The following is an 11787-nucleotide window of genomic DNA, read 5'->3' as shown; positions in this document are numbered from 1 at the left end:
TTTATATTTATAAAAAATTATTATAATAGTGACAAACTATAGATTTTAAAGCCAAGTTTAAAATATAACAAATTAACGTGAATTTTAAAAAAAAAGGTTTACGTGTTCAAAAAATAAAGCTTGATAAGTGTTTAAAAAGAAAAAAAATTAATATTCAATTTAGAATGAATAAATATTATTAAGCAACAACATAACAAAAATGAAAATGATAATCATATGTAATATTTCAAATTTATTAATATCAACGTCATCATTCGATCATTAGTTTATAATTTGATTTTACTTTTAAAATTTTAACCTTTTATTAAGTGTTATTGATATTTTTTTTTTGTTTCTTATTTATTGTTTTGTATAAATTAACAATTAGCACAAATAACTTTTTAATTTGATTCTTAAGACCTTCAAAACGTAAGTTTTTTTTATGAATTCAAGTAGTATAATTTATAAATATTTAACTTATATCGTATATAATTTTTAAATAATTATATTGGATAAATCCATAAAATCTCATCCCTATAGACTTACTTGTCTTTAGTCTATCACCTATCAAACTATAAATATCTAAATCCATTTGTCCAAAATGTTTTATGACTAACTTTAGATCATTACTCACTTTAATTTAGATGGCTAATGCACATTATGCATATCAATTTACAAAAATTATAGTTTTTAATAATAATAATAAAAATAAAGTAACGTTTGATACGAGGAAGGTGAAAGCACGTTTCGTGCAATGTATTCAATTAAATTATAGTATAATGTTAATTTGTTTTGTAATAAATCATTGTAATGTAAGATTACATTATAGTCAATAGATGTAATATAATTACAATTTAAAATTAATGTAATCAGATTGCTTTCTACAATGTTATTAAAGATATTTTTACCTTTTAACTTTATTATTTTATTAAAAATATTTTACAATATTATAATTTATTTTTTTATAAAGATTTTGAGGTTTGTTCTCAATAACTATTATTTGGTAGATAGTAGATGATAATTATTAATTTAAAAAAATTAAAATAAAATATATAATATAAGAAATTATATTAAAAATAAAAATAAAATATATAAAATTATAATAATAAATAAAAATAAAATATATGACATTAAAAATATATTAAAAGTTGATATTATATAAAAATTAATAATAAAAAATATAAATATATTAAACTTGAATTTTAATAAATATAGATAATTCTATAATTTGACATTACATTTCTAACAAAGTATTCGTAAACCACCACATTTTAATAATCGCATTATTTGTAATTAAATTACTTATAATCACATTACATTGCAAAATATCAAGATATTTAAATATCATTTTAAATTTTAAAATAACAACATTTTACTATTTTTATTAAAAATAAAAGTTTTTTTTGTGTTAATCAAATCGATGTCACATCATTGATAAAAATACCATATAATTGAAATTATTGACGAGAATTTAATATCATTATTAATTTTCATTGAACGAATTATTAATAAAAATATAGATTTGAATTTATTAAAATTGGGATAATTTCTTCTTTTCTTGTTTTTTTTTTATTGTTACTTTGACCCTTCTTATTTTTCAATGCACAGTTGCCCTTGAATATTCATTATCATTAGTCAAAAATTAACTTTAAAAAAATCATTAGTGAAAAATTATTTATATATATATATATATGAAAAGTCATTATCATCTTCGAATAATTGAAAAATAAAAAAATACAAAGAATATCATAATCTAATTTAATTGAATAATGATGACTTAAAAAATAAAAAAGAGACACATAATAATAAAAAAGAAAAATTAAAAGAAAGAATTAAATTATTTAAGATTATTTTATATTAACAATTCATAAAAATTTATAATTTTGAAATGAAAAGACAGAAATCTAAAAAAAATTAAGTAATGATAATCTAATTAAATTAGGCATAATTTTTTAATTGTTTTCTTTTTCTCCTTATTCTTTCTCTTCTTCTCGTTCTTTTTTTGTTGGTGTCGAATAGCATAATTGTTTCTTTCTTCATCTCTCGCAATTTGATCTCTCCCTCCTTAGATCTCCACGCATTACTATGACTACAATTCAAAATTATTAGCACCAAGATATCCCCACCATATAGTGAATTTTCAACACAATTACAAAAATTTAATAAATTTACAATATTTTGCTAAAAATAATAACTCAAATCTTATAAAATTTTACTTGAAAATGCTTTAAATTTAAAATTGATCTCACAAAAACTTGGTTGAAGTTAGATTTATAATCTATTGTTTATGAAGTTAAATCTACTCTCACATGTGCTTCAAATATTCTATTCAGTTTATCATTTCATTAAAGAAGTGATTTTATTTTAAAATTTTTGTTAAATTTTGTTGCCATTGGGCTTTACATACAAAAACAAAAAAAGAAAAAAGAAGGTAGAGATGGAGGTAGTGATTGATACTAGCCAAAAGTAACAAATAAAGAGAGAAAAACTGTAAAAAGAGAATATGCCAAACAAATACAAAAAAAAAAAAAAAAACAAATACAAAACAAAGCACCGAACAGAAAAAAAAAAAAAGGCCACGTTCACAAATCTTTTCACATAAAACCAAACCAAATATGCCAGTTGACAGCTCTTCCCCTTCTAGCCAAACCGTCTGTGTCACCGGTGCTGGTGGCTTCATCGCTTCCTGGATTGTCAAGCTTCTTCTTGAAAAAGGTTACACTGTCAAAGGCACTGTAAGGAACCCAGGTCGGTTTTCCCCTGTTTTTTGCATGCAAAGAGGGAGAATTTTTGTGTATATCCTTGTGTCCCAAGCTTTGGTAGTTAACCTTGTTATAAACTTCACCTCCTCGCCTTCTTTTTCTTATAAGTTAAAACCTTGTTAACCTTTCTAACTTCTGTTTCAGTTGACTACTTTTCTCCTGCACTTCTTATATATATATATGCTTGCAGAGCATATGGAAGATTTAGCGAATTTAGAAAAAGAAAGGAAGATACGTCCAGTCCCAGAGATTGATGCTTTCATGAAGGTCACCTGTGCATTTATTCTTCAGTGTTTACTCCTTTCCTGATTTAACCGTCAGATTCTTATCACTTACACCGTCCACCACTGCAGCTAGGGCGTTGCGTTTCAAATCTTAATGTCCTTAGACAGATGAGGATTTTACTAATTTTCTTATAGTTTTATTATAATTGGAATTCATACCAATTATTATTGATGGAATCCATTATACCTTGCATTTGTTCTAAGACGGCTTCATGGGAAGATTTGATGTATAATGGTGAAATTTCCATTCTCTATAGGTTATTCTCACACCGCAAACATGTGCACTGTAGGAGGACGGTTGGTTGAGGACAGTTAACTAATTGGTTAAGGTTTTTAATGCAATATAAATTAGTTCTACAAAAATAAAATGCTTTATTGAGGCTTATCATTCATTTTGAACTTTCATTTAGAGAGTTTAAAGGTTGATTGATTTTTATGATCCAATCTCCATTCTGTGATAGTCCCCGTCAAGTTGTAACAGTCAGCACTATCCTTATGCAGGAGAGATGGTTGTTGGGCCGAGAAAAACTCTTTTCATGAATGAAATATCTACTGGACTTGATAGCTCTACCACATTCCAAATTGTAGACTATGTGCACAATTTTGTTCATCTAATGGAAGGAACTGTACTCATGGTTCTTGATCTACAGCCCGCCCCTGAGACATTTGAGCTATTTGATGATCTAGTGCTATTATCAGAAGGATATATGGTGTATCAGGGCCCTCGAGTAGAACTTTTGGAATTCTTTGAATCATTAGGATTCAAATTGCCACCGCATGAGGGTATTGCAGATTTTCTTCGAGAGGTATTTATTTTCCTCACTGTTACTTCTATAGTTAGTTCTTTTTTAGGTACTTGCATAACTAGTTACAGTTTCCAGGTGACCTCTGGATAGGATCAAGCTCAATACTGGGCTGATCCTTCAAAGCCATACCTATTCATTCCTGTTTCAGAAATGGCCAACGCAATTAAAAATTTCAGATTTGAAACTCTCTAGAGTCAACACTTAGTGTTCCATGTGATAAATCCCGGAGTCATCCTCCAGCTCTGTCCGAAAAAAGATTTGCTGCATCAAAATGGGATCTTTTAAGAACGTGCTTTGCACGAGAAAAACTACTAATTAGCAGGCATAGTTTTCTTTGCATTTTCAGGACATGCCAGGTATGCCTTGGCTTGCCACATCTGTGATTGTTATATATGATTACCTCTGAATTTTACTTGACAATGTGTATACCAATATAACCATCTATGATTGGATAATATATGATGAACTGTTAGTCTGTTACTTCTGCCTTGTTCTTTTGTTTTTGGATAAATGGGCATTTTATTTATCCAGGAAGCGGAGCAAATAACCTGCTACAAAAAATTCTTCTGCTTTGTTCATTCTTTAATAAAGAGTTTAGAATTGGCTGAGTATTTCCTAGGAGGTCTTTTAACTTGCATCTTCTCTCCATTTGTTGACTACTATTACTCATCAACTTAGTACTATGATCCTTTATTATTTTTTCTTTTCAAGTTTTTCTAACTGTATTTCGCTTTTGAAATCTGTGTATTACGCATGTTTGAGGTTGCATTTGTCGGATTTGTCACAAGCACAACTTTTTTACAAACAAGACTACATCCGGTAGATGAGACTAATGGCAACCTCTACCTCTCTTGCCTTTTCTTTTGGTCGGTGCATAAGTTGTTTAATGGATTTTCCGAACTACCCCTTCTGATATTCAATGATAGCTCTCAAAAAAGCCTAGGCAATTATTCCACCTGATGACTCAGAAAAAGATTCTGTTAGGGAAGATAGTTAGTCATATTTGATATATGTAACATCAATTTAATTTGAAACATCTAGGGCATCTGTGCCTCTTTTAAATGAATCTGATCGTTCCTTCACAAAATTATCAGTTATCTATGCAGTTGAAAGTGAGGAGTTGAAATTAGGTGTTCCATCTGCTTTGCTGCGACAGTAAAAGGAAGGGAATGATTCTGCCATTTCAACCATTAGCAATGATTTTTCATTATGTCAATCACTATATGTTGATATGCCCAACGTATGTTTGTCTCGTGGTTTTTGGTTCTTGGAGTTTTGGATATCTTTCTCTAACGTAAAACCTTCTTTTTCCACTTTCCTGTTTTCTTTTGGTTGAATATCTCAGGAAATGAGTGCACATGGCGTACCTGAAAGGAGATTGCAGCTCGTGTCAAATGTTAGTGGAGTATTCTCACCAGGTGTTCTTACAGCATTAGTCGGGTCAAGTGGAGCAGGAAAGACTACCTTAATGGATGTGCTTGCGGGAAGGAAAACTAGGGGATACATTGAAGGGGATATTAACATATTAGGGTACACAAAGGAACAGAAGGCATCTGCCAGAGTTTCAGGATATGTTGAGCAAAATGATATAAATTCTCCTCAAGTTACAGTTGAGGAGTCTCTCTGGTTTTCCTCCAGTCTTCGCCTTCCGAAATAAATTAGCAAAGTCCAGAGACGTGTGAGCTGATAACTCTCGGCACATTTATATTTGTTTTAATCTAGTAGCTTTCACTGCATTTTTGATATAATTTTTCTGCAGTTCCCTACAGGAGTTTGATGAAGAAGTGATGCGTTTAGTGGAGGTTGATACACTAAGGAATGCTTTAGTTGGTTTACCAGGTAGCTATGGCGAATCAACAGAGCAGACAAAACGTTTAACCATTGCAGTGGAGCTTGTTGCAAATGCTTCCATTATTTTCACGGATGAGCCTACATTTGGACCTGATGCACGGACATCGGCAATTGTGATGAAAACGGTTCGTAATACTGTTGATACTGGAAGGAACTGTGGTGTGCAGTATTCACCAACCCTTTTTAAAGCATGTGATGAGGTGAGTCTGATTATAGTTTAATTTTATTTTTCAGAGTTGTGCATAATAAAAATTTTTGCCTTTTCATCTGAATTTGCCTATTAATTTTCATATGCAGCTGCTGCTTCTGAAACGAGGAGGTCAGGTTGTATATGGAGGAAAGCTTGGACCAAACTCGCAGATTTTGATAGACTATTTCCAGGAGACCTTGCATTGTCATTGTTATAATCAGACTGATCATCTCATCAAATGCTTCCAAAATTTCAGTACTGGGTTGGTGACTACTGCACACCAGAGTTCCTTCCAGTATCAACAGTATTACGAACCGTTCTTATCACAATTGCGGCTGCCCGTGCATCAAGTCCAAATGTAGGCTTATCCATGAAAATAATGGAAGGATTTGCAACAAGCTCCGCTGCAATACTGAAGCGTTTTCTCTGCTTTGTTGATAAGCCACTGCTACCTGGTAAACCAACTAAAGCATTCCTTAGTGTAACAACCTCTTCTAAACGCATCACTTCTTCAACAAACTGCCGTAGGGAAGTGCAGAAAAATTATATGAAAAAAAGCAGTGAAAGCAACTAGGATAGAACAAATATAATGTATAAAGAGTCTCTCTCTCCTACAAAAAAATATTAACAAATACTTTGACTTTGCTGTCTTTTAAAAAAATTTGTAGCCTTCTTTTAATATAAAAAAATTTATAGTATTGATAAACTATTATTTTTAATGTTAAAAAGTAAAAAAAAAAAACTCAAATAATATTATGGAACATAAAAAAAAAAAAAGATCGTAGGTATTTAAAGAACAAAAATGGACATAATTTTTTGAAATGTCTTAAAAAAAAAAAGAGATGAACATTCAATTTAAAACACAAAGAGTATCAATTCGGGCAAACTTGAATAACATGAGTTTAATCAACTTTAATCTAAATTTAAATAGCCTCCTCCAACATGAGATTCATGGAGGCAAAATTATTTATTTATTTCTCTAATTAATGTGGGTGAGAAGCTGGAAATACATAAAATTTTATGCATGATTTTTATTCTCATCTCTTTTTTTTTTTTTCGTTCAATTTTCCATCTTAATTCTCAACTTTGGTACCAAATATTATATACGTTGCAAAACAAGTTACCTTCATGTCAAATCATGCATTAAATTAAGTGACAAAGTTCAAATCATTAAATTGGTATAAAAAAAATCGGTTGAGAGTACCTAAAGAAGCAATCTCCAGATAATATTTACATATACTTAGAAAGAGTGAAATAACTATTGCCATGCAAATTGAAATTGAAAAGAATTTGATGATGAAAGGGATCATTATAATATATATTGAAGTTGAAATTTTTATTTCCATAAAAAAATATTCCTCCTGCAGGAAGATGACCAAATTGCAGGAGTTGTAGTGGCATACAAACTCATACCAATTTATTTATTACTGGTTTTAGTGAGTGGTTATATAGAGTAATACACTTAATGGGTACTAAAAAAGGCTGATTATTACTGGGGCAGCTTGTTCAGTTTACAATAACTATAGTCCTTGAATCTCTTGGCCTTATATTTGGGAGGATTTTGTTCGTCGGCAAGCTGAGGAAGCGGCCCAACCACAAATTCCCCTGGCGGTTCCAAGAATACCGGCCATGACATCCTCGTTTTTTCCTTGTCCACTGTGGTCCTGTGCAGTACAGCCTTGTATTTTCCATTGCTTAGTATCTACAACATTTATGCAAATAAAATCAACAACAATTACATTGTATTGTACATTTGGCTTACATCCAAGGCCGGCCCTTGGGTAAAGTCATCCAAGGAAGGACTTTAGGTATCAAATTTAAATAAGTTTCGTAATTTTATAATAATTATAATATAATTAATTATATTAAAAATATATAAAAAAACCAAATAATTAATAGAATATTTATCTATTCCCTCATACTTAATAAATATCTATTTTCTCTCATTTTCACATGAAAAAAAATGTAAAAGTTGAAAATAATTAACAAAAAGACATATTCTCTTACTTTCCTAATTATGTGTCTAATAAATCTCAATTTTTATCACTCTTATAATGTTATAAATTTTCAACTATTTTTCCTATTTAAAAGGTTTCTTCCTTTTTTTTTCTTGAAAAATATAAAGAAAATGGATTGGCATCTGCTATGATTTCTTCGGAAGAAATTATATCTAAAATGAGCATAAAACTTAAATTTTGTGATACACGTATCATTCATAGAAAAAAAATAATTTGATGAGAATGTTGATAATAAAATAATAAGATCTTAAAAAATCATTTAGACTTAGATCAAATAATTTTTTCACTCTAAAATAGATTTGAACAATTTAAGATATATAAAAATATTTTTAGTTTTCTATTTAGCAGTAAAAAGTTAAAGTTATTAGACGATAATAGATTAAAAAAATATTACCTTAATCTTAAATGTTACTTAAAATATAACAACTATTTTGATATTAATAGTTTAGATTTATTTTCAAAACTAAAAACTTTTTAAAAAATTATACAAATAAAATATAACAGTCTAATCGACATTTTTACTTATATAAGAAGATTCAATTTTTTTCCAAATGCATGTATACTTAATTATATAAGAAGTCTCAATTATTTTCCAACTGTATATATTGCTTTTAAACTAATGTTAATAATTCTAGTAAATGTTACGTAAAGGAGATAGAAGGTTTTTAAAACTAAAATTAAATTAAATTTTATTTAAGATCAATAATGTTTTAAGAAAAATTAAATAGATTGACTATATTATCAATTGAAAAAAAAATATTTGAAAATTTTGATTATAAAGGTTGAAATTTTACACCTCAAAAAGTTAAAAGAATAAAATTTTAATAAAATTATTTTTTTAATTTCAATAAAAAATGTCTTATTTGAATATTTTATTTTAAGCTTTTGAGGTTATTGAGCCGATCCTGATTACATTGCTGTCCACATCTTGACTCGAATGAAGATCCATGGATGGCTTCTCTTTTTGGTAAATACTATCAAAATTCTTTGTTTCCAATCTGACTTTTCCATGTCTATATATATATATGCCTTTCGAAATTCAAACAGTAGACGTTTAAATCCAGTTGGAAGTAAGTTTCGGAATTAATTAATGCTAGTAATAAAGAAAATAGAGCAAATTAAAGGAGGAATAATTAAGGTAACCTCAATCTGGTCGCCAATGTGAATAATGAGGGCGCCAGGGATGTATTTGGCATCGATCCAGAGGCCATCCTTGAAGACTTGCAACCCAGGGACGTCGTTGGGCACAAGAACGGTTATGGCAGAAAGATCAGTGTGAGAAGCGACTCCCAGAGCTAGATCGGGACGAGGACATGTCGGATAGTAGTTTATCTTCATCAAATACTCCATCTCCTCACCTCCTGCTCCTTCTTTAATGGCATGGGGTGCAAGCCCTAGCCCTATTGACAGGCATTTGAACAGCTTGTCCACTACCCTTCTCATGTACTCTGCATACTCCTCGTTCACCGCTCTGCAACAACATAAATGAAGCTCGTTTCGTAACTCATACCATTTGGTAACCAAATTTACTTAAATTGTGCCCCCAAATAAGGCGTAAATAAAGTATGAAATAAGAAACAAAAGAAATATTTCCAAGAAACAAACATGCAACACGAAGCATGTATATTTCCTAGCTACTTTTATAGATCTGTACTTGAATTTTGCATGCATGCTTGATGCATAGTTATAAGAAGTTAATTATAAGTGGGAAGGGAGAACCAAACCTGTAAGAGGGGGGGTTCTGGGGCCAGAACTGGTAGTTGATGCGTGAAGGAGGCCATATCCTGTGGAAAAGGTGATCAGCCCAATTCTTCTTTCCTTGAAGATCTTTTCCAAGCTTGCTTCCATAACCTTCAATTGTCTGTGCACCATTTGGCTTAGCATACAGTTCTTTTTCTTCCTGTGGCAGATCAAAAAACTCCTTGCCCACTTGTTGTAGCTTTTCAATGAGATCAAAGGGTATGCCATGGTTTACAACCTGGAATATCCCCCAATCCCTGCTAGCATTGGCAATCAAACGGATAACCTTTTCCTGATCATGGTCATCGAGATCGATGACGGGGATTTCAGGGACCGGACCATGAAATGTTGTGATTGCAGGTTGTTCCTCCTCTGGCCGAATAAACTCTGTTGGGATACTGTCTTTAGTTAGAGACGACAAAGCAATAGCTTGGACTCGCTCCACCTCCATATTTTTCCTACCCAAAACTCCTTCACTCTCTTTCTTTCTCTCCCTTGGAAAACTGCTTTGGTAGGTTGGTCCAACGTTGAGTGCATGACTGCTGTTTTATAGCGGTGAACTTGTCTCCTAAGTTACATAAATTAATGCTTATCAAAAATAAAAAAAGTAACATACTGAATAAAATCATATTGAGGTTAAGGGAAAAGGACGTGCCCCGGACCAAAGAGACAGCGGCCTAAATAGACGTGGTGTTTCGGTGTTCACTTGTTAGAGTTGCCAACTACGTAAAGGACACGACGCGACGCAGACACTACTGATATTGAAGCGGGGGTCTAAGCCTATGCCCTATGGATTGGCTTTCGAGTCGAATCATACGACCTGATTTATGAACATACTTTTCAACCTATCATTTTATGGTTCTGGCAACAAGTTACTTTTCGTCACCAACTTTTGCTGGCTCTGCATGTCAGACTACGGCACATAAATTTCTCCTGCTTTTTTTTTTATTAGGAGGAAATAAAAATAATATATTTATGACCAAATAACATATGAAAATAAAATTTTCATAATATCGTTTAATAAAATTGAAACATTGTTCCTAATAAAATTTTGAAAAGCATCAACAGAATATTGAAAAGTCATATTTACAAAATGATCAAATTTATAATACACCTGAATAACATTGGTTTGTCATTTTTTCTTTAAAAAGTCTTTAATAGCCAAAATCTAACAATTTTCAACTGAATTATTTGAAAATTTCACATAGTGCATCTTACATTAAAAAATTTAAATTGATCCTGAGAGAGAAATGAACCAAATTAATGATGGAGGTGGGCTAATATGATGAACCTGCAAAAATTCATAGATTCTCAGGCCACAAGAATACAAGACATAAGCAATAATTGTATACAAAATGTAGGAGATAAAAGATGGATCAAATAGGCTATAGAGCGTTGAGAGAGATTTCGAGTAAAAGCAGGAAAATTGAGAACAAACGATAGGAGACAATGAATGAAGTGCGTTTTGCCTTCGATTCTTGCCTCTCTTAGAACTTGTTTTGTTTGGGTTTTTTTAGCTTAAAAATTATTATAAAGTTCTTATAAAAAATTATTAATTTTTAAAATTAAGCTAAATCTATTTGATAAATTTACCTTTATAAACTCTTTTTTATAGATAAGTTGTTTGATAAAATGATTTATATAAACTTTAATTTTGATTAAAATTACCTTAAAAAGTATTTAATAAATAATTTTTTATTAATCACGAATTCCTTTATTCACAATTAAAAAAATTAACTTTATTTTTTATTTATTTAAAACAAAATTTTGAAAATATAAAAAGTATTTTTATATAACATAAAGTTTATAATTAATAATAAATCATATAAAAATAAAAACGAATAATATTGAGATTATTTTTAATAAATGAGGATATTTTTAAACAAAAAAATATTAAAACATTGATGTACCTTTAAAAGAAGAGAAGAAAAAGCTCATCTTAAGAGTTATTCCTAACGCTCTTTTCTTTTTTAAATTTTGTTCTTTAGAAAAAAGTTACTTTTTTAAAAAAAAATTCAAAATTCTTGTTTGGTCCGACTTATACTTTTAACAGGTAGATAAGCTGAAAAATGTTAGGCCAAACAGGCACTTAGTAGCTTTGAAGTTTTCACTAATTTTAACACTCTCACTAATTATGGTAATCTTGTTTTAGACTTT

At 30.2% G+C, this 11787-nt stretch overlaps 1 protein-coding gene and 1 pseudogene across 2 annotated transcripts; one reads left to right on the top strand and one right to left on the bottom strand.

Annotated features, from left to right (window-relative positions):
* Positions 1-2594: 2594 nt before the first annotated feature.
* On the top strand, positions 2595-6561 carry LOC18599278 (ABC transporter G family member 31-like; annotated as a pseudogene). The gene is made up of 6 exons (XR_016026371.1): positions 2595-2727; positions 2932-3008; positions 3487-3831; positions 3907-4187; positions 5177-5882; positions 5980-6561. The product of XR_016026371.1 is annotated as an ABC transporter G family member 31-like (transcript).
* Positions 6562-7193: 632 nt separating this feature from the next.
* Positions 7194-10143, bottom strand: FLS1 (flavonol synthase 1). Its single transcript, XM_018120770.2, has 3 exons — positions 9615-10143; positions 9034-9361; positions 7194-7574 (listed from the first exon to the last, which is right to left on the bottom strand). Exons 1-3 carry the CDS (start codon positions 10079-10081, stop codon positions 7362-7364), a joined length of 1008 nt encoding a protein of 335 aa, XP_017976259.2. The 5' UTR covers positions 10082-10143; the 3' UTR covers positions 7194-7361.
* Between the last annotated feature and the right edge of the window lie 1644 nt (positions 10144-11787).

This window comes from Theobroma cacao, chromosome 5 (assembly GCF_053813885.1).
Source record: "Theobroma cacao isolate CCN51 chromosome 5, ASM5381388v1, whole genome shotgun sequence".
Classification (NCBI taxonomy): domain Eukaryota; kingdom Viridiplantae; phylum Streptophyta; class Magnoliopsida; order Malvales; family Malvaceae; genus Theobroma; species Theobroma cacao.
Note: the sequence above shows the minus strand (reverse complement) of the source record. Positions and strands in the feature narration are given on the sequence as shown.

What these genes read in the sequence shown, in the direction of transcription:
- FLS1 (XM_018120770.2), bottom strand. Translation starts at nt 10,081, where the DNA reads ATGGAGGTGGAGCGAGTCCAAGCTATTGCTTTGTCGTCTCTAACTAAA. An exon ending in CAGAACCCCCCCTCTTACAG is followed by an intron (nt 9,362 to 9,614) that starts GTTTGGTTCTCC and finishes ATGTTGTTGCAG; the next exon opens with AGCGGTGAACGAGGAGTATG. An exon ending in ACATTGGCGACCAGATTGAG is followed by an intron (nt 7,575 to 9,033) that starts GTTACCTTAATT and finishes TAAATGTTGTAG; the next exon opens with ATACTAAGCAATGGAAAATA.